Source organism: Terrapene carolina, unplaced genomic scaffold (genome assembly GCF_002925995.2).
Source record: "Terrapene carolina triunguis isolate 2854851 unplaced genomic scaffold, T_m_triunguis-2.0 Scaffold211, whole genome shotgun sequence".
NCBI lineage: Eukaryota > Metazoa > Chordata > Testudines > Emydidae > Terrapene > Terrapene triunguis.
This window is the reverse complement of record NW_020664562.1, coordinates 14,659,155-14,683,396: the sequence shown is the minus strand read 5'-3', so window position 1 is coordinate 14,683,396 and position 24,242 is coordinate 14,659,155. Positions and strand designations below refer to the sequence as shown.

The 24,242-nt window shown below is 45.0% G+C and overlaps 1 protein-coding gene across 1 annotated transcript in view; it reads right to left on the bottom strand.

Moving 5' to 3' along the window:
• Window positions 1-24,242, bottom strand: part of LOC113407403 (guanine nucleotide exchange factor VAV3) — a 242,137-nt gene that overhangs the window by 109,016 nt on the left and 108,879 nt on the right. The window contains exons 9-15 of the mRNA XM_026655888.1: window positions 23,789-23,888; window positions 22,648-22,743; window positions 19,534-19,602; window positions 12,167-12,253; window positions 11,644-11,729; window positions 11,096-11,228; window positions 10,596-10,705 (exon numbers count right to left, since the gene is read on the bottom strand). Coding sequence (XP_026511673.1) covers window positions 10,596-10,705; window positions 11,096-11,228; window positions 11,644-11,729; window positions 12,167-12,253; window positions 19,534-19,602; window positions 22,648-22,743; window positions 23,789-23,888 — 681 coding nt within the window. The remainder of the gene's footprint in view (window positions 1-10,595; window positions 10,706-11,095; window positions 11,229-11,643; window positions 11,730-12,166; window positions 12,254-19,533; window positions 19,603-22,647; window positions 22,744-23,788; window positions 23,889-24,242) is intronic.

The window sequence follows — 24,242 nt, the reverse complement described above, 5'->3', positions numbered from 1 at the left end:
CTTAGGTCAAAGCTCACTATTATTACTTTTACTATACTTACATTGTAGGTCATGTAATAATTTGGCTGAACAAAGTATCAACAGTTTCTTAGATATGTAATGCCTTTCCATTAACATCTACATTATTAGGCATGCTGAAGCTTGCATGTAGCCTACCACTTTGTCTATACTAACCACTTTTTGTAGCACTTTTTCTTTTCAAAACAACAGTACACATTAAACTACATAGCTATAATCTAATCCAAAATTACTAACACAGCTGCAAAAACAAAACACCAACTGACTGGATTTATTAGAACTGCTTTTAAGAAGCACAACTCTGTTGAAACAACATGTGACACTGCACCCCATATTTATCATAGTAATATTATAATATGGTTATGGCATAATTATGATGCATTTTGTACAAGATAAGTTATGTGAGGTGTCATTGGAAAAATTATGATTTGCTGAATATGATTATCCTATTTGTATGCCTGTATCATTTTTGTATCTGAAGTTATGAATATTGACTAGGGATCTGTATTTCAAATGGGCTTACTCTGGAAAACACCCACAGCCAGCCTTTCAGGTAAAACAATGAAGAAGCCAGACAGGGCTGATAGCCCATCAGTAAAGACAATGGACTGTGGAATAGCTTAACCTTCCTGTGGGCATTTTGGCCACCCTGTAAACAATGGCTGCTATAAGAAGGCAAAGGCATAGGACCAGACCACATGACTCTGGACTCCATCTTGGGATGTCAGTATTTTTCCACAAACTGGTCTGGGAGCCAAGTTTTGAAACAAAGCGTTCCCGCCATATTCTAAAACTATATAAGGCAGGGACTGACATCATCTGTTGTTTTTCACTCCCCACACAAGACGACGCCTGGAAACACCTGAGGAAAAAAGACTGAACTGGGGAAAGTGCTGGACCAAGACTAAAGGGATTTCTTCATGAAGACCTGTATATGAAGACCTGAGAAACCCAAGCTCTAAGACTAAAGCAGCTTGTGCCTTAAGAATCTACAAGTCTGCCTGTACCATCAGTTAGGGTGAGAATCTGCTAATTCATAGCCAATCTATGTAGTATATTAAGCTTAGTTTGCATTTTTGTTTATTTGCTACATAATCTGCTTTGATCTGTTTGCTATCCCTTATAATCACTGAAAATCTATCTTTTGTAGTGAATACATTTATTTTATGTTTTAATCTAAACCAGTGAGTTTGGAGTGAAGTTGGCGGGGGAGGCGAACTCTATGAGCGTATCTTACGCTGTACCGTTCCCTGTATACCACAAGATGGCATAATTTTGGGTTTATGCTCCAGGGGCATGTGCGTGCCTGGGGAGCTGAGAGTTACCTGGGCTTTAGCCTTTCTACTGTTGGTTCGTGTAGTGGCTAGTCAGAGAGCCTGCATGTAACTGCAGCTGGGTATGTCCCTACCTGTGTGAATGCTGAAGGAAGTGTAAGGACAGGAACGTGTCTGCAGCTTGTCACAGCAGCACAGTGTGAGAGGGAGCCCAGGCTGGTGGGTCAGAGGGCTCAATGGTACCCTAATTCCAGGTGGCACCCTGGGGGAAACCCATCACACAACATATGGTTTTGTTCTCCCCCTGTGCGTGCACAATTCCCATTAATATCAATGAGAGTTAAGCAGATATAGAGAGAGAACCCTAATCCCCTCAAAATGGAAAAGCTACTGTTAAAAGCACATCAGACTACTCTTTGCCAGTTACATTTATTCATGTGCAACACTCTCACAAACTCATCATGCATGTTAGTCTATCAAAAGTTCCAGCTTTAGGAGGCCAATTGTGATTTTTAGTGTGCTGCCCCAGTGGCCCACTTCTTTCTAATGCTGCCAAGAAGATCCAGCACCCCGAACTAACTGACAATTTTGAAAGGTTGTACACAATACATTAGATTCAAGGCCAGTTGAGCCAGCCTCAATTTTATAGATTAGTGTGAATAGGTCAACAGCATCAAATTTAGTGCTGTGGTGTTGCAATTTATCTCGTCACTGAGGATGTCGAGCATCTGTACTAGCTCTCTTATTAAAAATACTTAGGAAATTCTTATTGGTAATAAAAGTTGAGGTGCATAGATTTTAGCCATTTTTCTAAACAAAATAATAGTCTCAGAATAACAGTAAATACAGACACAGTGACAGGAGAACTGCCACATAAATGGAAATAGTTAAAAATATCTTAATGTATTTTATATCTTCTTGCAGCAGTGCCCATTGCTCTCAAGCTTCCCCCACAAGATGACCTGTCATATTACCATAGATCAGGCCTAGAGTTTGGAGTATCCTCATGGGGATAAAAAGTATTCCCAATTTTCTACGTAAAGAGCTGTTCTAATCTGAAAAGTGACAATGCAGGGTTCCATGTTTATTTTTTGCTCAGTGTTTTCCGGATGAGATCTACTCATTTTCTTCCAGTCTTGCAAATTCAGCCTAGGTTTCTGAGAGAGAAGTTGGGTTCTTTCCATTATATATTTCATCAGTAATGTCAGGCTCTGCACATAGAGGGCCAAATTCTGATCTCAGTTACACCAGTATAGATCAGGCTTAATTCTATTGACACTTCAGTATATTTAGGGCTTGTCAACTAGAAAGCTTATAAATGTGCTTATTCCAATATAGGTTATTCTAACTTGGGAAACAAAATAAGGTATACCAACATAAGGGACCTTTGTATCAGTACCTCTGCCTCCACGCTAGGGCTCATACCGGTATAAATATTTTAGTTTAGTTTAAACTGAATGGACAGTTATATCCGTAAAACTTTTCTAGGGTAGACTGGGCCCTGTTCTTAATTTAAACTGATGTAAATGAGATCTGAATTTCCTCACAAATTAGGTTCTTATAGTAACACCTGGGCAGCCCTATCTTCATTCAGGAAGCTTCTCAGACGGCAGTGGGTTTGCATAGATATAACTGAGGCCTGGTCTACACTAGGCTTTTATGTCGAATTTAGCGCCGTTATATCGAATTAACCCTGCACCCGTCCACACCAGGAAGCCATTTAGTTCGACATAGAGCTCTCTTTAAATCGATTTCTGTAATCCTCCCCAACGAGAGGAGTAGCGCTAAATTCGAAATGGCCATATCGAATTAGGCTAGGTGTGGATGGAAATCGACGCTAATAGCTCCGGGAGCTATCCCACAGTGCACCACTCTGTTGACGCTCTGGACAGCAGTCCGAGCTCGGATGCTCTGACCAGCCACACCCCGGGAAAATTTGAATTCCTTTTCCTGTCTGGGCAGTTTGAAGCGCAGTTTCTGTTTGGACACCGTGGCGAGCTCAGCAGCAGTGGCAGCAGTGGCAACGATGCAGAGCTCTCCAGCAGAGATGGCCGTGCAATCCAATAGAAAGAGGGCCCCAGCATGGACGGATCGGGAAGTCTTGGATCTCATCGCTGTGTGGGGAGATGAGTCCGTGCTTTCCGAGCTGCGCTCCAAAAGACGGAATGCAAAGACCTATGAGAAGATCTCTAAAGCCATGGCAGAGAGAGGCTACAGCCGGGATGCAACGCAGTGCCGCGTGAAAATCAAGGAGCTGAGACAAGGCTACCAGAAGACCAAAGAGGCAAACGGACGCTCTGGATCCCAGCCCCACACATCCCGTTTCTACGAGGCACTGCATTCCATCCTAGGTGCGGCCGCCACCACTACCCCACCCCTGACCGTGGACTCTGAGGATGGGATATTGTCCGCGGCCGGTTCTTCCGACATGTTAGCGGACGGGGAAGATGAAGAAGGAGATGAGGAGGACGAGGCAGTCGACAGCGCTGGCACCGCTGATTTCCCCGACAGCCAGGAGCTCTTCATCACCCTGACAGAGATCCCCTACCAACCGTCCCCCGCCGTTACCCCAGACACCGATTCAGGGGAAGGATCAAGCAGTAAGTGTTTTAAATATCTAAACATTTATTTACAACATAACTGGCATATTTAAAATATTAACAGTAGCTAAAGTGCTTTAAAACATGTAAACATTTATTTACAACAAAACAGGAAGATTTAAAATATTAACAGTGGGTAAAGTGCTTCAAAACATGTAAACAGGAAAGTCAAACAAAAGGGGAATCTGTGCAAAGTGTATCATGATTAGTCTGTCTTTGGGCGCCTCAATATGTAGTCCGAACCATTTTCAAAAAATTTCACAATGTCCGCTTCATGATTATAGTGCCCAAAACCCTGCAGTCATTTGTCCCTCCAAGGGCACCTAAGCCAAGAACTGGTCAATGTAACCGGGGATAGAGGCGAGATCCTCCGGGGAGAACTCCTCATACGCCTCCTGCAGATGTTTTTCCAGCCTCATGAGCAGGTTCCTGGGCAGGGAGAGCTTATTAGGCCCCCCGTGGTAGGACACGTTTCCCTGCCACAATGCCAGCAGGTACTCCGGGATCATGGCCTTGCAGAGCATTGCAGCAAATGGCCCCGGTTTCTGCAGGCTGTCCCGGAGCATCTTCTCCTTCTGGCTCTCCGAGACCTTCAGGAGGGTGATGTCTGGCATGACTCCTTGCTGTGAATTAGGTAGGGGAAAGTTAGTATTGGGACTGCTTGCCCGTCCCTTTACAGAACTGCAACCGCCGGTTTACAGCCACGCGGTTTACAGGCGCGAGGGGGTGGGACAGGGCCAGAGTTCATGCTTGCAGGATTGCTGCCAGCAGAGACTCGCATTGCTTTCTATGTGAAAGGAGGCCAGTGCCACTCTTAAAGTTTTAAGCGGCCACAAGTCTACGGCTTACCATGTTTGCCAGCTAGACAAAGTCCGGTGTCCAGCCCTGCTCCTCAGCTCGCCACAGCAAGACCGCAGGCACTGTAGGCGAGGGCCGAAAATTCGACCTTGTCCTCAGTGCGCGTGTGATAGGTGCTCTGCATGGTCTTGTTCACAGAGAAAGACTATGTTCTCTGTTCACAGATACATTGCTCTGTCTCAGGAATTCACTCCCTTTTTCCAATTCCCACAGCCACATCTGCCCAGAGGCTAGCGCACATTAGGAGGAGGAAGAAGAGGACACGGGAAGACATGTTTGCTGAACTAATGGCATGCTCCCGAGCACAGGCAGCCCAGCAGACACAGTGGAGGGAGAACTTGTCCCAAATGCACCGGGCAAACATTGAACGGGAGGAGAGGTGGCGACAGGAAGACAGGCAGGCTACTCAAACGCTGCTTGGACTAATGAGGGAGCAAACGGACACGCTCCGCCGCCTTGTGGATGTTCTGCAGGACCGGAGGCAGGAGGAGAGAGCCCCGCTGCAGTCTCTCTGTAACTGCCCTGCCCCGCCACCAAGTCCCATACCCCCCTCACCCAAAGTCCAAACACGGAGGGGTGGAAGGGGCCGTGAAAAATTTCACTCCACCCCTGCGGACTGCTCTACCACTAGAAGGCTCTCATTCCCCAAAATTTGAAAAGTCCTTTCCTACCTGCCTCACACAAGACCCCGTCCAAGTTTCACGCCCCCGTTCCATGTGCGGTTGTTAATAAAGAATACGTTTCTGTTCATTTCTGTTTCCATCCTCTTCTTTTGGAGGGGAGTCTGTCTGAAGGGGGGGGAAGGGGCTTGGTCATTGGACAGGACAGTCACCTTTAGCAGGGGGCAGGTGCAGCAGCAGGGCACATATACAGTGCAGTGACTAGTTATCCTGGTCAGTCTGGGAGGTGGTTTTCATGTTTTGTGTGGTGGGGGGGGTGGTGTTGCTCTGTGACTTGGTGGCGGGGGAGGGCAGTTACAGATCTTATGCAGCGGTCCTTACCCTGGATCACAGAGCCGCGCAGCAGGGGATCTGTAACCCTCCTCCCCCTGCAAGACAGTCACATAGCCGACACATACACGCAGTCCCGGCCAGGAGGGCTGGCAGGCTCCGTTGAAACAACCAGTCCACCACCGCGGAGCCTGTCATTCCTGGAGTTTAGAAGCATCATTTGCATCACAACACTAAACCTGCCCCCCGCCACAGTCTGCGTCCCAGGTTTAAAACATTCCCGCGAAAACAGTAAGAAAGACAACGGTGTCCATTAACAAAACAGAACAGATTTTATTTTTTGGGAAGGGGGTGAAGGGGGTATGTAATTGGAGAGGATAGTCGACGGCAACTGGGTAAAGAAACGGGGGCAAGTTCTGCTTCTGTGTCCACAAACTTAAAAGTCACTGGGTACCCTGCTCAGCCTTGAAACTGGCTTTCAAAGCCTCCCGGATGCACAGCGCGTCCCGCTGGGCTCTTCTAATCGCCCGGCTGTCTGGCTGGGCGTAATCAGCAGCCAGGCTATTTGCCTCAACCTCCCACCCCGCCATAAAGGTCTCCCCCTTGCTCTCACACAGATTGTGGAGCACACAGCAAGCTGCAATAACGATGGGGATATTGGTTTCGCTGAGATCACAGCGAGTGAGTAAGCTTCTCCATCTCCCCTTGAGACGGCCAAAAGCACACTCCACCACCATTCTGCACTTGCTCAGACGGTAGTTGAACAGTTCTTTTTCTGTGTCCAGGGCGCCAGTAAAGGGCTTCATGAGCCAGGGCATTAGTGGGTAGGCTGGGTCCCCGAGGATCACTGTAGGCATCTCCACATCCCCAACAGTTATCTTGTGGTCCGGGAAGTAAATACCTTCCTGCAGCCGTCTAAACAGACCAGAGTTCCTGAACACGCGAGCGTCATGAACCTTGCCCGGCCATCCGACGTAGATGTTTGTAAACCGTCCCCGATGGTCCACCAGTGCTTGCAGCACCATTGAAAAGTAGCCCTTTCTTTTGATGTACTGGCTGGCCTGGTGGCCCGGTCCCAGGATAGGGATGTGAGTCCCATCTATAGCCCCACCGCAGTTTGGGAATCCCATCGCAGCGAAGCCATCTATGATGGCCTGCGCGTTTCCCAGGGTCACTACCTTTGACCGCAGTACCTTGACGATTGCCTTGGCTACTTGCATGACAACAACCCCCACGGTAGATTTGCCCACGCCAAAGTGTTTCGCGACTGACCGGTAGCTGTCCGGCGTTGCAAGCTTCCAGAGGGCTATGGCCACTCGCTTCTGGACAGTCAGGGCTGCTCGCATGCGGGTGTCCTTGCGCTTCAGGGCAGGGGACAGCAAGTCACAAAGTTCCAGGAAAGTCCCCTTCCGCATGCGAAAGTTTCGCAGCCACTGGGATTCATCCCAGACCTGAAGCACTATGCGGTCCCACCAGTCCGTGCTTGTTTCCCGGGCCCAGAATCGCCGTTCAACAAAATCCACATGCCCCATTGCCACCGTGATGTCCTGGGCGCTGGGGCTCGTGGTTTCTGACAGCTCTGTGCTACTCTCCGACTTCAGGCCCTCACGGCGGTGCCGTAGCCTCCTCGCCTGATTTCTCTGCATCTGCCTCAGGGAAAGGTGTATGATAAGCTGCGAGGTGTTGAGAACGGCCACAACTGCAGCGATGGTCGCAGCGGGATCCATGATCGCAGTGCTGTGGCGTCCGCGCTGTCACTGATCAAAAAGTGCGCGAACTGATTTCCCGCCGGCGCTTTCAGGGAGGGAGGCAGGGCGGTAGTGACTGACGGATGACGACAGTTATCCGACAGTTACCCAAAAGCACCCTCGCCACATTTTTTTACCCAGAAGGCATTGGGGGCTCGACCCAGAATTCCAATGGGCAGCGGGGACTGCGGGAACTGTGGGATAGCTGCCCACAGTGCACTGCTTCCAATGTCGACGCTTTCCCTGGTAGTGTGGACTGACAAAGTCGAATTACTGTCCTTAGTGTAGACACACACGTTCGACTTTCTAATATCGATTGCACATATTCGATTTAACTAAAATCGAACTACTCTCGTAGTGTAGACATACCCTGAGTGGAAGGTAGTAAAATGCTATTTCTGATGCACAGGAAAGAATCCAGTTCACTCCTTTTCAGCTGTGTTGATTTTGCAGTCCTAAATACATAGTTAAAATGTTTTGCCTGTTAAGTCAGCAACTACAATTCTGAATGTGCTGAAGAAACTGTCATTTTATTATAGTAATTTTTCAGAACAGAATCAAACTTTAATAGACACCCTATGTAGGAAATACAACTGAAAAAAAAACGGACTCACCAAACAATATGGGAAAACAATGGGGTTAGTTTATTCCCAAAGGCAGACTCCACGCTTCAGCATTTATAATTTCATTAGCACACTACATGCTGAGGTAACTCATGGAAGTAGAAAATCAGGGATCCTACCAAGGGGAGTGCAACTTTTGGGAGATATTCTATAAAGCCAAAACCCACAAATAACGAAAAAAATAAAAAGGTATGAGATTACAAAATTGATTAAATACTGTAAGTTCTTTTAAATCTAGTGAGTTTTAGTGGTTCTACAAATAAGGGAGCAATAATACTGGCTAGAGCAAAGAATGTTACTATGCAAGGTTACAATTCAGTTCTGCTAATACAACTCAGCCCTGACCTGCAGTAACCCTACTATTCCAGCCCTGTGCTGCTCTAGATTACGACTGCCAATCATGTGGAATAGTGTTAAATTGTGGTGTGGGTTTATGAGGTGGACAAATATCCTAAGGGACAAGGCTGAGACCACCAAATCTCATTTTCACTGGTGACCTAGGCCAGAAGGGAACCCAGGTGAAAAGCTATTGTATTAACTCATTGAACTTCCAAGCCCTGTGTTCTGATCATTTATGATAATCAGGAACAATAAATTACCTTTCCCAAAGCACTATTATGAGTAGCGCTGTGCCTTGGCTAACACCTACCACTTTTATAAGTATGTGTGATTGCATTAGCTCATCATACACAGAGAGAAAAACAGGATAATTTGAAGATATGAAAACACCAAAACTTTCATGCAAACATTGGCCAAAATTAAATAAGTCCCTGCACAGCATCAAATACACTGGCATTTAAAGTGGAGTCATTGTGCTCTTTAGTTGAATCACAATATGGAGGTGCTGGAAATCAGGTTTAACATGGCTGCAAAGAAGTTTGGGAAGGGGTAAGGGAGGGAAAGGGAGCATAGGCCCGGGATGGGGCAAGAGGGAGGGTCACAGGAAAATGCGGCACGGAACCATGTTTCCCAGGATTGGCAGGGTGCCTCTGAGGCAGGCAAGAGGAGGGACACATGGATTTGGGGGAGGACACTGGTGGGAATAGGATGAAGAGGGTGCAGGGAATCCCAGTAGCACAGAGAAGGGGAATAGGGAGAGGGGACATGAAAAAGGCATGCAGGGAACCAGGAAAGGTTCTGGGACAAGGCTGTAGGTATGTTCCTGGGGATGAGTGTGTGGGGGGGAGGCTGTTTTACTGCTTTGATTTATTAGCTGGCTGGCTGAGCTAATCGTTATTTGTATAATTATGGCAGGGTGGGCATTATTTTTAATTATAAATCTAATTTATTAGGATGTTGGGGGCTTTTAATAGGGATACTTTTATTGTTATCTAAATATAAAGAAATATCAACAATGACAGCATAGGCAGTATATGGAGGAAACCAGAGAGACATGGCAAAGAGCTTAGTTTTCGATGTACTTGGCCAATTAAAAGCCTCTCTGCTCCCCACCTATCTCACCCAGGAACAATTCCCACTAGCACACATACTCCTACGGATTTGATAATGTCAGCAGGAAGGGAAACCATATTTGGTGGGCCTCAGAACATATGGCAGAGCAAGGCTCTCTTCTTGCATACCTTCTATGCTACCCAATTTAAACTCTTGGCTCTCATTAAAAGAAAAAAGGAAAAAAATTAAACAAAAAATATAATTAACAGGAATTAAGGTTGTAAGTGTGTTTCAATGGAGTGCAGCTAACGACAACCCTTTCACTCAACCAAAAATTCATATAAAGTGATACCCTGTCTTTGTTAATTTCACCACTCTTAGGGGAATATCCCTCTGTATCCCTCTTTAAAAAAAATGCAGTGACTGTCTCTTTTCCACCTGATTTCTTTGTTCCTGTGTTTTAAATTTAATCAGAATACTTTCAGTACCAATACCCATGTTTGTTTCTCCAACAGAATCGGAAATAAAAATAAAGCTGAAAGTACATAACTATAATGCAATCTGAAGTGGTATATTCTGATACATTACTTTTTGAGAAGTCTAACATATTCATGCTATTTTTTTACGTTAGAAACACACACACACACGATGTCAAGCAATGGAAATCAAACTTAATAAACCAAGCAACTTGATCCAAATGCTACATAATAAATTAGTTTAAAGCCACTAGGAAAAAAGCCAACATCCCCATATCTCTTAAAATGTATTTCAATTTACCAAAAAATAAAGATGGAAAAATCAGTCACCATTATGTTAAATATTTATTGCTAAAACAATTAATATTTTCCCTAGGTGTTTCAGACTGTATTTTTAAAACAATCTTACCAGCTATGCTAGAAAGCAAAACATAGCTTAGAGTGCCCTCTATCTTTTCCTAGAAGCGTTTCAGGGAAATACTCTTACATTGTAGATGTCAGCTATGAGTTCTGTTTTTAAAAATACAAATAAAATAGTTTCCTTGCATGTGCAGAATTATTGTTACGATTTAAAATGCATATTAAAGCATTGTTTAAAATAGTCCTATATACTGTTTAAGGAAATGATTTTACATAACAGAAAAGTATATACTTACAGTGCCATTTCAAACTGCTCAAGCCACTTTTTCTTCAAATCTTTAGTTTTGCAATAAAATTCCAACCCATTTTGTCCTTGTATGTGGATGAGGTAGAAGCCATAAGACCACTGTGTGAAAGGTATTGCAATTCACTGGTTAACAATTTAATATTCAGGCAGAAAGAAGACAATATTTTTATATTCATCGTATAACACCAACCCTGAGTTCGGAAAAATGGGGTCATACTATTTTGCACCTCTGTTCAGTTTAATAATGGCTCATTCATATCCCTTCATTACATCAGAAATTAACATAGTTGAAGCCCTTTAATAGTCATCTACTTTAAACCACAATGACCAGTGTGTTTTTGATACTATATGGCTTTAAAATTAAAAAAAATATATATATACAAATTGCTGAAGTGTGGTTGCAGAATATTTCATACACTCAAGACCTACGGATTTCAAATATTTAATAGTGGCATATATTTTGTATATAGTAGTATTATAAACATTTACCTTTTTATTTTCTTTATCAGTAGTGGGATTATTTGTGATTTTGTACTTCTGAAGATCTATTATTTCCTTCATTTCATAATTATCACCTCGCCGTTTGCACACAATTACAGCTAAATCAAATAAGAAGATATGCCTATGAAAACATAATATATAAAGGGTTAAAAAAATTGTCTGTATGCCAGTACACTAATCCTTTTAAAATAATACACTATTATATAAAACATTGCCTGGAGCACTTATGATTTTGAATGTTAGCAATTAAGCTATTGGGTAACAAAACATGAACCACTTAAAGTACTTCTGCAAGAGGTGCATAGGGATTTAGATGTTAATGTAATGGCTAACTTCTCATGAACCACTTTGAAAATTTACTTCCTTGGCATTAATGTTAATAGGAGCTATGTGTGTATAATGAAAGGAGGATGTATGCACAAGAATTCCTGAACTGACACCAAATTTCACAGGCATATGCCATGCTGTATTTTACAAGCATTTATCTAATACCAATTCTGTCTTTAGCAACCCAAGTACTGGATCTATATTCTCACCTGTCTTGCCTTGCACGTTTGTCTAATGTAGTTATCCTTATTTCACCATCACCTTGTGGTCTTCCATACATTAAGAGAGAATGGTTCTAAAAACAAAAAAGGAAATAAATTCATTATTTAACATATATGCCAGCGAAAGAGTAAAGATAATATCTGACATTCAAGTGTCAGTTGGTCATTATACTACAAAGCCAGATTGTCCAAGAGTCAAAAAGAACTTGGCACTTTTTGGTCCTACTAAGGATGATAAGGCATAAATAAACTCCTTTTATTCACCCACCAAGGAACTTGGGGCACTGTGCAACAAAATTGATTTAGCTGCATGCATCTAAGGAAATGGAGAGGAAGTCACTGTATACAGATATCATTCCAAGCCAGCCAAAAGAACAACACATACACATACCTGAATTTTACCCAGGCTTCTAGTATTATATAAGATGGTAAGGCGCAGTAGATTTCAGTAAAGTAGAACAATGGTGAAAAGCTGGGATAAACAAGGGTGTAAATATAGCCTATCACATACCAAATTCTCTATTGATAACTGAAACTGTTTAATTTCACGGAGGGATTCATTATCTCTCTTCACTTCGTTTACATATTGAGCCAAGTCCTAAAGCATAAAAAAAGAAGGAGGGGGGAATATTTCAGTCAGAAAAATTCCAATACATTATTTTAAGCAACTGTCTTTATCTTCCTTATTTTGCCTAATCTGCACAATAAGGTTTTTAAAACGTTATTTTAAGTGTTCAGAAGTTGCTGATATACCTGCCAAAGTATGCAAGCTTTTAAAAAACTGTCTCTATTAAAGCTGGGCAGAAAATGATATTCTCATCCTGTAAAAATTTTGAGAATTAAAAAAATATTCACATTCTGCACTAAGAGGAAATCTAGACCTTCAGAATTTTTTGGCAAAAGGCTCCCGGAATAGCCAACAGCCCAATGGTTCAGGAAACTACCTAGGATATGGGAGACTCAGGTTCATGGCTGTGCTCCAAAAAATATTTAATTATTTATCCAAAGTGAAAGAGCTCCAATTGGAGAGACTGAGAGCAACCTACCCCAAATCAGCCAGGCACAAAGAAGCACTGCTATCAGCTGGGCTAAAAAAAATTTAATAGCTAAATAAGGAATGTCATCTCCACCTACAGGAACCAGCGTTTAAGTTAAAGGTGGAGTGCTTCTTTCAGTCAGGGATTGGGATACCTCCTTTGGTCTTGATATTTGCACATGATTTCAGAGATCTGATGCCAAGGCCTGTGTAAAAGATGTAACCACGTCGAGGCTCTAATTGCTCCTATATGCAGTAATCATGGCTAGGTTTAGTAGGGTGCCCAAATATCTACAACTTCAAGACCCAGGCATACAATAAGAGGGCAGTAATGTCTGAATAGCAAAACAGAAGGTATATCATAGCATACCAACAGCCAGCTTTCTCAGGTCCCATGAACAATAATGTGCCTGACTGACACTGGGAAATAAATCTCTTGCGCCTATGTGTTGGGATCTGGAAAAAGTTTAGGTATGATCTTAAGCCATGGACTGGTATATCTTCTATATTTGTGCACTGAATGTGCTGGTAAATTTGCCGCTTATCTTTCTCTATTCAACATAAGGTGTTTGTTCTCATTTGTGTGTCCTCAGCAGTATATAATCTGTAATATCTAGGAGCAAAAAATTTTTAGGAAGTCTGTGCTAAATGGAACAATTTTCTAACGTATTAACCAGGAAAAGGATAGAATGGGAAAATATAACGAAAACAATAACTGAACTCAGTGCACAGAGTCAGAAGAAAAGGAAACTAAGAGAGTACAGCTAGTTGCAGAGGGAATTGCAGACTGCCAAGGGATACAGCACCAAACATGTAAGGAGATACTGCTATTTTAAAAAGCACTTGCTTGTGCCATTTGCAGTAGCATGTGGAGTAATGGTCACTAGGGGTATGTCTACACTACAAAATTAGGTCGGATTTATAGAAACCGGTTGTATGCAGCCGATTGTGTGTGTCCCCACATAAAATGCTCTAAGTGCATGAAGTCGGTGGACCGCGTCCACAGTACCGAGGCTAGCGTCGACTTCCGGCGCATTGCACTATGGTACCTATCCCACAGTTCCCGGAGTCTCCGGCGCCCATTGGAATTATGGGTTGAGATCGCAATGCCCGAATGATGCAAAGCAGTGCCGCGAGGGGTTCTGGGTACATTGCGTCAGGCCCCTCCCCCGCCGTCACAGCAACGGCAGACAATAGATTCGCGCCTTTTTACCTGGGTTACCTGTGCAGACAACATACCACGCCAAGCATTGAGCCCGCTCAGCTCAGCTCACCGTCACCATATGTCTTCCGGGTGCCGGCAAACGTGGGACTGCATTGCTAAACAGCAGCAGCAGCTTACTGCCTTTTGGCGGTAGACGGTGCAGCATGACTGGTAGCCTTCATTGGCGATCTGGGTGCAGGCAGCCGTGGGGCTGGCAGCCGTGGTGCTGCATTGCACCAGCCCCTTGCCTTTTGGTAGAAGATGGTATATTACGACTGGTATCCGTCGTCGTCGTACTGCAGTGGCTGTCGATCATGGGCACCCGGGCAGACAATGATGGTTATCAGTCGTAGTATGCTATTTTCTGCCAGGCGCCCTGTTGGCTCATTGCACGTTAGCAGAGTCGTAGTATGCTATTTTCTGCCAAGTGCCCAGTATTGTCTGCTAAGCACCCAGAAGAGGCCGATGGCAATCTGGGTGCTGGCAGACATGGGGCTGGCAGACGTGGGGCTAGATTGCTACACAGCAGCAACCCCTTGCCTTTTGGGCAGAAGATAGTATATTATGACTGGTATCCGTCGTTGTCATACTGCAGTGGGTATCAGATGGTGCAATAGACCTGAAGGCTAACTGCCAAGCGCCCAGTATTTGCTGCCAAGCACCCAGAAAATGCCAAGGGCTATCAGTCATGCTGCACCGTCGTCTTAAGATGTAAAAAATAGATTTATTCTGTATTCATTTGCTTCCCCCCTCCTTCCTGCTAAACCCAGGCTTTTGAGTTCAATCTTTGGGGGGGGCCATTCTGTGTGACAGTTGTGTGTGTTTCTCCCTGATGCAAAGCCACCTTTCTTGATTTTAATTCCCTGTACCTGTACGCCATGTCGTCACTCGCCCCTCCCTCCCTCCCTCTCTCCCTCCCTCCCTTCTTCCCCTGGTCCGTCAGATACTACTTTCGCGCCTTTTTTCAGACCAGACGCCATAGCCAGCACTGGGATCATGGAGCCAGCTCAGATCACCGCGGCAATTATGAGCACTATGAACACCACGCGCATTGTCCTGGAGTATATGTAGAGCCTCCTGGACATGCCAAAGCAAAACCAGGACCAGCTGAGGAGGAGGCGATTGCAGCGCGGCGACGATAGTGATGAGGAAATTGACATGGACCTCTCACAAGGCACAGGCCCGAGCAATGTGGAAATCATGGTGTTACTGGGGCAGGTTCATGCCGTGGACCGCCGATTCTGGGCCCGGGAAACAAGCACAGACTGGTGGGACCGCATCGTGTTGCAGGTCTGGGACGATGCCCAGTGGCTGCGAAACTTTCGCATGCGTAAGGGCACTTTCATGGAACTTTGTGACTTGCTTTCCCCTGCCCTGAAGCGCCAGAATACCAGGATGAGAGCAGCCCTCACAGTGCAGAAGCGAGTGGCGATAGCCCTGTGGAAGCTTGCAACGCCAGACAGCTACCGGTCAGTGGGGAATCAATTTGGAGTGGGCAAATCTACTGTGGGGGCTGCTGTGATCCAAGTTGCCAGGGCAATGAGAGACCTGGTGATATCAAGGGTAGTGACTCTGGGAAACGTGCAGACCATAGTGGATGGCTTTGCTGCAATGGGATTCCCAAACTGTGGTGGGGCGATAGACGGAACCCATATCCCTATCTTGGCACCGGCGCACCAAGCCACCGACTACATAAACCGCAAGGGGTACTTTTCAATGCTGCTGCAAGCCCTGGTGGATCACAAGGGACGTTTCACCGACATCAACGTGGGCTGGCCGGGAAGGGTACATGATGCTCGCGTCTTCAGGCAGTCTCTTCTGTTTCGAAAGCTGGAGGAAGGGACTTTCTTCCCGGACCAGAAAATAACCATTGGGGATGTTGAAATGCCTATCGTTATCCTTGGGGACCCACCCTACCCCTTAATGCCATGGCTCATGAAGCCGTACACAGGCAGCCTGGACAGTAGTCAGGACCTGTTCAACTACAGGCTGAGCAAGTGCCGAATGGTGGTGGAATGTGCATTTGGACGTTTAAAAGCGCGCTGGCGCAGCTTACTGACTCGCTCAGACCTTAGCGAAAAGAATATCCCCATTGTTATTGCTGCTTGCTGTGCGCTCCACAATATATGTGAAAGTAAGGGGGAGACATTTATGGCGGGGTGGGAGGTTGAGGCAAATCGCCTGGCCGCTGATTACGCGCAGCCAGACACCAGGGCGGTTAGAGGAGCACAGCAGGGCGCGGTGCGCATCAGAGAAGCGTTGAAAACCAGTTTTGTGACTGGCCAGGCTACGGAGTGAAACTTCTGTTTGTTGCTCCTTGATGAACCCTCTGCCCCTCCCCCACCACCCGGTTAACTCTACTTCCCTGCAAACCAACCACCCCACCCTCCTCTACTACCCTCCCCCCTTCGAGCACCACTTGCAGAGGCAATAAAGTCATTGTTACTTCACATTCATGCATTCTTTATTAATTCAGCACACAACTAGGGGGATAATTGGAAAGGTAGCCCGGGATGGGTGGGGGAGGAGGGAAGGAAAAGGACACACTCCAATTTAAAACTTTAAAACTTATTGCTATGGAAATCATCTAGGGTGGAGTGAGTGGGTGGCCGAAGGCCCCCCCACCGTGTTCTTGGGCGTCTGGGTGAGGAGGCAATGGGACTTGGGGAGGATGGCTGCTGGTTACAGAGGGGCTGTAGCGGCGGTCTCTGCTCCTGCTGCCTTTCCTGCAGCTCAACCATACGCAGGAGCATATCACTTTGATGCTCCAGCAGCCGGAGCATCGACTCTTGCTTTCTAATTACAAGTTGACGCCACCTCTCCTCTTCAGCCCGCGTTTCAGCACGCAACTTCTCCTCTTCAGCCCGCGATTCAGCACGCCACCTCTCCTCTCGCTCATATTGGGCTTTTTTAAAATCAGTCATTGACTGCCTCCACGCATTCAGCTGTGCTCTGTCAGCGTGGGAGGCAGTCTGAAGTTCAGTAAACATTTCGTCACGCGTCCTTCGCTTCCTTCTTCGAATATTCACTAGCCTCTGCGAAGGAGTAAGATTTGCAGCTGGTGGAGAAGGGAGAGGTTGTTAAAAAAGATACATTTTAGAGAACAATGGGTAGACTCTTTCACGTTAGATTTTGCTGTTCACAACATCACACAGCACATGTGCTTTCGTTACAAGGTCGCATTTTTCCTCTTATATTGAGAGTCTCCTGGTTTGGTGTGAGAGATCACTCACGCAGTGCCAGGACACAGATTTCAGCTTGCAGGCAGCCATGGTAAGACATACAGTCTTTGGGCTTTTTTAACCTTCTTAACATGTGGGGATGGTTTCAAACAGTTCTGCCCTCATTTCCCATACCAAGCACCCGTGCCATTTAAAATGGGTTTGCAATGTAAAAGGAGGGGCTGCGATTTCAGGTTTAACATGCAGCACAAACCCAACTAACTCCCCTCCCCCACACACCCAATTCTCTGGGATGGTCACTTCACCCCTCCCCCCCCCACCGCGTGGTTAACAGCGGGGAATATTTCTGTTCAGCAGAGCAGGAAGGGGCACCTCTGAATGTCCCCTTAATAAAATTGCCCCATTTCAACCAGGTGACCGTGAATGATATCACTCTCCTGAAGATAACAAAGAGAGATAAGGAATGGATGTTGTCTGCATGCCAGCAAACACCAGGACCATACGCTGCCATGCTTTGTTATGCAATGATTCCAGACTACGTGCTACTGGCCTGGCGTGGTAAAGTGTCCTACCATGGCGGACAGGATAAGGCAGCCCTCCCCAGAAACCTTTTGCAAAGGCTTTGGGAGTACATGAAGGAGAGCTTTCTGGAGATGTCCCTGGAGGATTTCCGCTCCATCCCCATACACGTTAACAGACTTTTCCAGTAGCTGTACTGGCCGCGATTGCCAGGGCAAATTAATCATTAATCATTAAACACGCTTGTTTTTAAACCATGTGTAATTTTTGCAAAGGTACACTCACCAGAGGTCCCCTGTGTGCCCTCAGGGTCTTGGGTGAGTTCGGGGGTTACTGGTTCCAGGTCCAGGGTGACAAACATATCCTGGCTGTTGGGGTAACTGGTTTCTCCGCTTCCTTGCTGCTGTGAGCTATCTATGTTCTCTCCATCCTCATCTTCCTCGTCTGCCGAACCCGCTTCCCCGTTTCCAGAGAGGGACTGATAGCACACGCTTGGGCTAGTGGTGGCTGCACCCCCTAGAATGGCATGCAGCTCCGCGTAGTAGCGGCATGTTTGTGGCTCAGCCCCGGACCTTCCGTTTGCGTCTCTGGCTTTGTGGTAGGCTTGCCTTAGCTCCTTAATTTTCACGCGGCACTGCTGTGCGTCCCTGTTATGGCCTCTGTCCTTCATGGCCTTGGAGATCTTTTCTAATGTTTTGCAGTTTCTTTTACTGTTTCGGAGTTCGGCGAGCACTGCTTCATCTCCCCAGATGGCGATCAGATCCCGTACCTCCCGCTCGGTCCAGGCTGGAGCTCTTCTGTGATCCTGGGACTGGGACTCCATCACGGTTACCTGTGATGATGGGCTCTGCATGGTCACCTGTGCTCTCCACGCTGAGCAAACAGGAAATGAAATTCAAATGTTCGCGGGGCTTTTCCTGTCTACCTGGCCAGTGCATCTGAGATGAGAGTGCTGTCCAGAGTAGTCACAATGAAGCACTGTGGGATAGCTCCCGGAGGCCAGTAATGTCGAATTCCGTCCACACTAACCCAATTCCGACCCCCTAAGGCCGATTTTATCGCTAATCCCCTTGTCGAGGTGGTGTTAGGAAACCGGTTTAAAGGGCCCTTTAAGTCGACAGAAAGGGCTTCGTAGTGTAAACGTGTCCAGGCTTAAGTCGACTTAACGCGGCTAAAGTCGACCTAAACTCGTAGTGTAGACCAGGCCTAGGAGAGATATTAACGCCTTCTAGCCTAAGGGCAGGTCTACACTACCCGCCTGAATCGGCGGGTAGAAATCGACCTCTCGGGGATCGATTTATCGCGTCCCGTCAGGACGCAACAATCGATCCCCGAATCGACGCTCTTACTCCACCAGCGAAGGTGGGAGTAAGAGCCGTCAACGGGAAGCCACGGAGGTCGATTTTGCCGCCATCCTCACAGCGGGGTAAGTCGGCTGCGATACGTCGAATTCAGCTACGCTATTCGCGTAGCTGAATTTGTGTATCTTAAATCGACCCCCCCCTGTAGTGAAGACGTAGCCTTAGGCAACAAAGACATTACTAGGATACAAGTTGGAAGTTTTACCCATTTTGTAAAAGACTAGTAAAACTGGGAAAGGCAAATTTTTTGGTTAGGAGGCTGAAAACTATGGGACAGAATGTAAGTGTTAGAATATTACAAGTAAATAGAAGCCAGCCATCTCTACTCCATAACATATAAAACCTATTGACTCAGTTACTAAAAGCCTGTGGCAATATCCTTGATTTAGCCTCCTTACATGAGTGTTTGTGGCTACTTAACAAATATTTGCTAGCTCTATTGTGAATTGCAGGACCTCCTTCAGCAGAAAATATACTGTGAACTTCACTTCTGCATGCCTGTGTATTCTGAAAAAGGCCCCAACCATTTTAACTGGCAGTGAAGATGTAAACATCTACCTGCCATCGCACACTTACCTTCATTGCATCAAGTGCCAGCTTCAGATTTTCCTTCTCATTTGGGTCAGTAGTGTGCTTCACCAGTTCCTATTTGGCAAAATGCAGGGATATTTCTTATAACAACTTTTCACTCAGCCAGCTGCCAATCAGTTTACACATTTATCACTGAAATAAAATGACTACTGTGCACTGGTCACTCTTAAAAACTTGCCAATTTTGCCTTAAATAGATAACAGCCCTAGAATTTATTTATTTTTCTCTATGATTCCCTATACGTATCACAACTAGGGATTACCACAAATAGTTAAATGGCAAGTGTTAAGTGTGAGCACTGTTCGTCCTAAATACTAACAATATTGACAATGAACAGTCAATAAAAGCTAATTCTATTCTGGTAAGAATTAAAATTTACCACTCAGATCCTTACTGTACATATCTGTTACTCCTGGGGAGATTCTGGGTGACTGCGCGCCTATAGAAAACGGTCCTCCCGCAGAATTCCTGTGCTTCTATGCAGAAAACGGCAAGGAAGCAAATGGAAGACGCATGGGGGGGAAGAAGGGGTACAACCATGGGCACAGGTGTTTGGGGGGGATTGCTCCCCACCAAACAGAGGTGAGGCAGGGGGAGGCACACAGGGTTACGTGCCACTGCCCCTCCCCCATCTCTGCAAGCACAGAGCTGCCCAGCTGAAGGAGGCTGTGTCTGGGTTCCGCTGACTCTACAGCTGAACACCACCTCCTGGGTCCTAGTGCCAGTCGATCCCCTCTTCTGTGTGTTGGCAGCCTGTTTTCTATGCAACAATGAGTGCCAGCGGTGGGGCTGGAAAAGAGGGAGGTGGATAAATGAGGGAAGGGGAAGATGGAGGGAAGAGGCAGTGGGGAAGGAAGGGGGTGAAATAGGTCAGGGGGAGGGGAATGTGGGAGTGAGGGGAGGGGATGGAGAAGAAAACGGGATAGGTGAATCATGGGGGGAAGCAGGAGCCCAACATGCAGCATCGCATCGGCAGCAGCTGGGGCTCCCCCATTAAGCAGGCCCATTGAACCCTCACCCTGACAAGCCCTACCCCACTACACCTGCACCCCTCCGACGAGCCCCCCACACTCAGACCTCCACCCCATTGATTCCCAACCAGCTACACCTGGACCCCCACTCCCACAGCACCAGGTCCCCCCACTGAGCCCCCACACCCAGACCCCCGCGCCGAGCCCCATCTCCCCACACCCAGACCCTCCTTGCTGAGTCCCAACCATCTTCACCTGGATCCACTGCAGAGTCCCATTGCCCCTGCACCCAGAACCCCCCAAAACGTCCCTGTGCATGCAGATCTCCCACTGAGCCGCCTGCACCCAGATTACCCTGCCCAGAAACCTCTCACCCCACACCAGGTTCCCCCCACACTATGCCCCTCCAAACTTGGATCCTGCTGGGCTGAGCCTGCCCACCCACACCCGGTGCGCCTGGCGCAGAGAGGCAGGGTCCTGGGGTGTTTCTGAGGCAGGCCAAGCCCTTGCACTGTGTCAGGGTCAGGTGCAGCCTCACTGCCAAGGCCCTGTACTGGGGGAGGTGAGGGCTTCAGGGTAATCTCCCACCTCAATGCAGCCATGGCCTGTGCTCCCCACTGCCATGCTGTAGCCACATTTATTTATTGACAAATAAAATTTGCAGAATTTTAAAATATTATGTGTATACCTTTAACAATTTTTGGCACAGAATTTTAAATTTTTTGGCACAAAATTCCCTGAGAGGTAGTCTGTGCTGAAAGCCCAGGCAAACAATATTAGATAGTTTTCATGTTACTAGCAATAACATGAATAGTCACAACTCCAAAATATGAGTTTGTTTGCAAAGATGAAGTAGGAATATATGCTAACAAAAGCTTTAGCTAAAATATGTGACTAAGCATAATGAGATAGTCACTACTCTTAAGTACAAGATTAGCTGCATTTATATAATATTTTATAGACTTGAATGTGGATGACATATCTTGACAGTATAAGAATGTTAAGCTATCTGCTATATTTTAAAAGATACATAGACCATCTAGAATCTAGAAAAATTAATGGGTTAGTTAAAAGCAAAAAAGAAAATCCAGAGAGAAATAAGAAGAGGACTATATGTTGTAACCAAAAATAATATATTGCTAAAATACTAGAAAATGGTGGGAATAGATGCTTCTACTTAAAAGTGCAGTTTTTCTAGCAATTTTTGTGGATATTTTTCTCCTGAAAATACTGTAATATATTTTGACACCCCGTTACATACCTGATTGTAGTTTTATGATGCCTCACACTTTAAAACACTATGAGTGACATAATCTTTCATATCATTTTTTCATAATAAACAATTTGATTATATTGCTTTGGTTCAGGTCTCAAATGTTTTAAGAAAGTGGTTCTGTCATCAGCTTTGGTTTGTTTGTTTGTTTTTCATGATTTTCTGTTGATCAGGATATTGATGACTTGCATTTATATAGATATCTTTCAAGAAATGTAATAAGTTTGAATTACACAAAGCACTGCAGAGTCAAAATTATGCTTCACATAAAGGTGGTAGCTCTTTTTAAAATGACATTTTACAAGCATCAGCAAGGTTGACGATCTAATACAGTAATATATTTCTTTGCTGCTGAACTAATGAGTCTCCTGGAACAGCTATCAAATTAAATTTATAAGACTGTCCACCCTCATTATAGGACTAACTGTGGAAGCCAAGAGCTTTGTGGGTTATAACAAGAAGCATTTCAAAATAAATATGGTTTTATTATAATTTACTATAGCAGGGAAATATCTTAAAGAATGGTATAGTCTCGTTCAGCTTAGTCTTTGGGGGTAGTGGTCTACATTACAAAACCACCATTCTCATAGTTTGCCACCACTAACTTTTAAGTAAGCCATTAAATGAAGAGTGATTGTTATTCGCAGATATGCTTCAACTGTGTGGAATGATCACCACAGAGAAGGCTGAACTGCACTGGATTTAACTTTCAGACAGCTAAGTCGCAATTCAAGTCAATAAAAATGTTAATCACTGTCCTTTAATAAAGACACTGAACCCTCATTATAACAATCCTCTGATGATAAACCATCACAGCTTTGCACTTAATCACTTTAAACTTCAAAAATAAAGTACCTGCAGCAGCAGATGATATTTCAGAACTCGTTGCATAGGAACCACTAGAAGATCCCGCAAAGTAAATTTCCCATTATTGGCCCTCTTGGAACATTCCTAGTTTTTAAAAATAAAATAAAAGATTGAACTGTGATTCTTGCAAAATAAAAATAAGATACAAAGTACACTCCTAATTTTTTTAAGTAGACATATAAGTTTGCCAGATCACCCAGATATTAGGATACTAAACACCACCATAATGAGGAAAAAAACATCTCCATAGTGATAAGCTGAACCAAAACCCCTGAATTTTTGAGGTTTCCAAGATCTGGATCCAGAACCAGATCCTATTCTTCAGGTGTTCAGATGACTATGGTATAAACACTGTAATTAGAGATAAGAAACCACACAGAGTTTTGTTGATTTGAAGCTGTGAGTGTCTATAAGAGCAACAGAGATAGCAGTTGGAATCACTCTGGCTAGTGCCCAGCAGGTAGTTCAAGTGCAACACTGCAGGTAAATAGAAGACTCTTTTTCTTATTAGATGTAGGCATAAATAGCACAACAGGCATGACAACTGTGTGGATTGAAGGTGACTAGTAAACCTAAAACCTAGAAATCCTGTTTATTACAGGTGGGATCATCAAACTCCCACCCTGCACATTCACTTCCCCACCAAAGTTGATGGGCAGTATGCTGTGCCCTATAAAGGGCTGTAGCTGATTATCCAAAGAGGAACTGTGCTTCCAAGGTTGTCTGAACATCTGGGGTGGTGCGTCTTACACATGATCGCTTGTGCAGAGATGTGCCTACGGGCAGAGTTTAGTCTTTAAACGTTATTCTAATTATAACATTAACATATTTTACTCTCAGCTACCTTCACGCTCACCTAAAACACTATGAGACAAAAGTGTTTCATTGACAAAACCACTTCTTGGGTGAAATCCTGACCCCACTGAAGTCATTAGCAAGACTTCTTCTGACTTCAGTGGGACCAGGATTCAACCTCTTCTGTCTCTACCTGACATGTTAATTTGATCAGTTACCCCAGTTAAAAAGGAAAAGAAAAGAAACTCATAGACCCACATGTCAGAATGGACAGTTTTCTTTTTTGGGGGGATGGCAGATATATATTTGTATATAAAAAAATAAATATCAGTACCTCTAGCTTCAATTTAACATCTTCTTTTGTCTTAGAGATGTTGTCTAAGCAGGATATGGCTGTCTCCACTTGACTGCAGTACTGCCCATAAATAACCATTCTAAACCAAAGCAAGAGAGAAAAAAACAAGCGGGAGAGTGTGTGTGGTTTTTTTTTTTTTAAAAACAGAAACAGTCTTTGTTCACACTTCACAAACAAATATATGGGTCACATTCTTCCCTTCAATTGGGAGCTGTACCTACATATCCAAACATAATAACTTGGCCCTAAATATGTATTACAAAGCTTCCCCAAGAATATAATCAGGTGCATGTTTGAAAAATACTAAAGATCATCATCAAAATGCTGTAAAATCATTTCAATTCACTTTTCAGAGTAGCAGCCATGTTAGTCTGTATCCGCAAAAAGAACAGGAGTACTTGTGGCACCTTAGAGACTAACAAATTTATTAGAG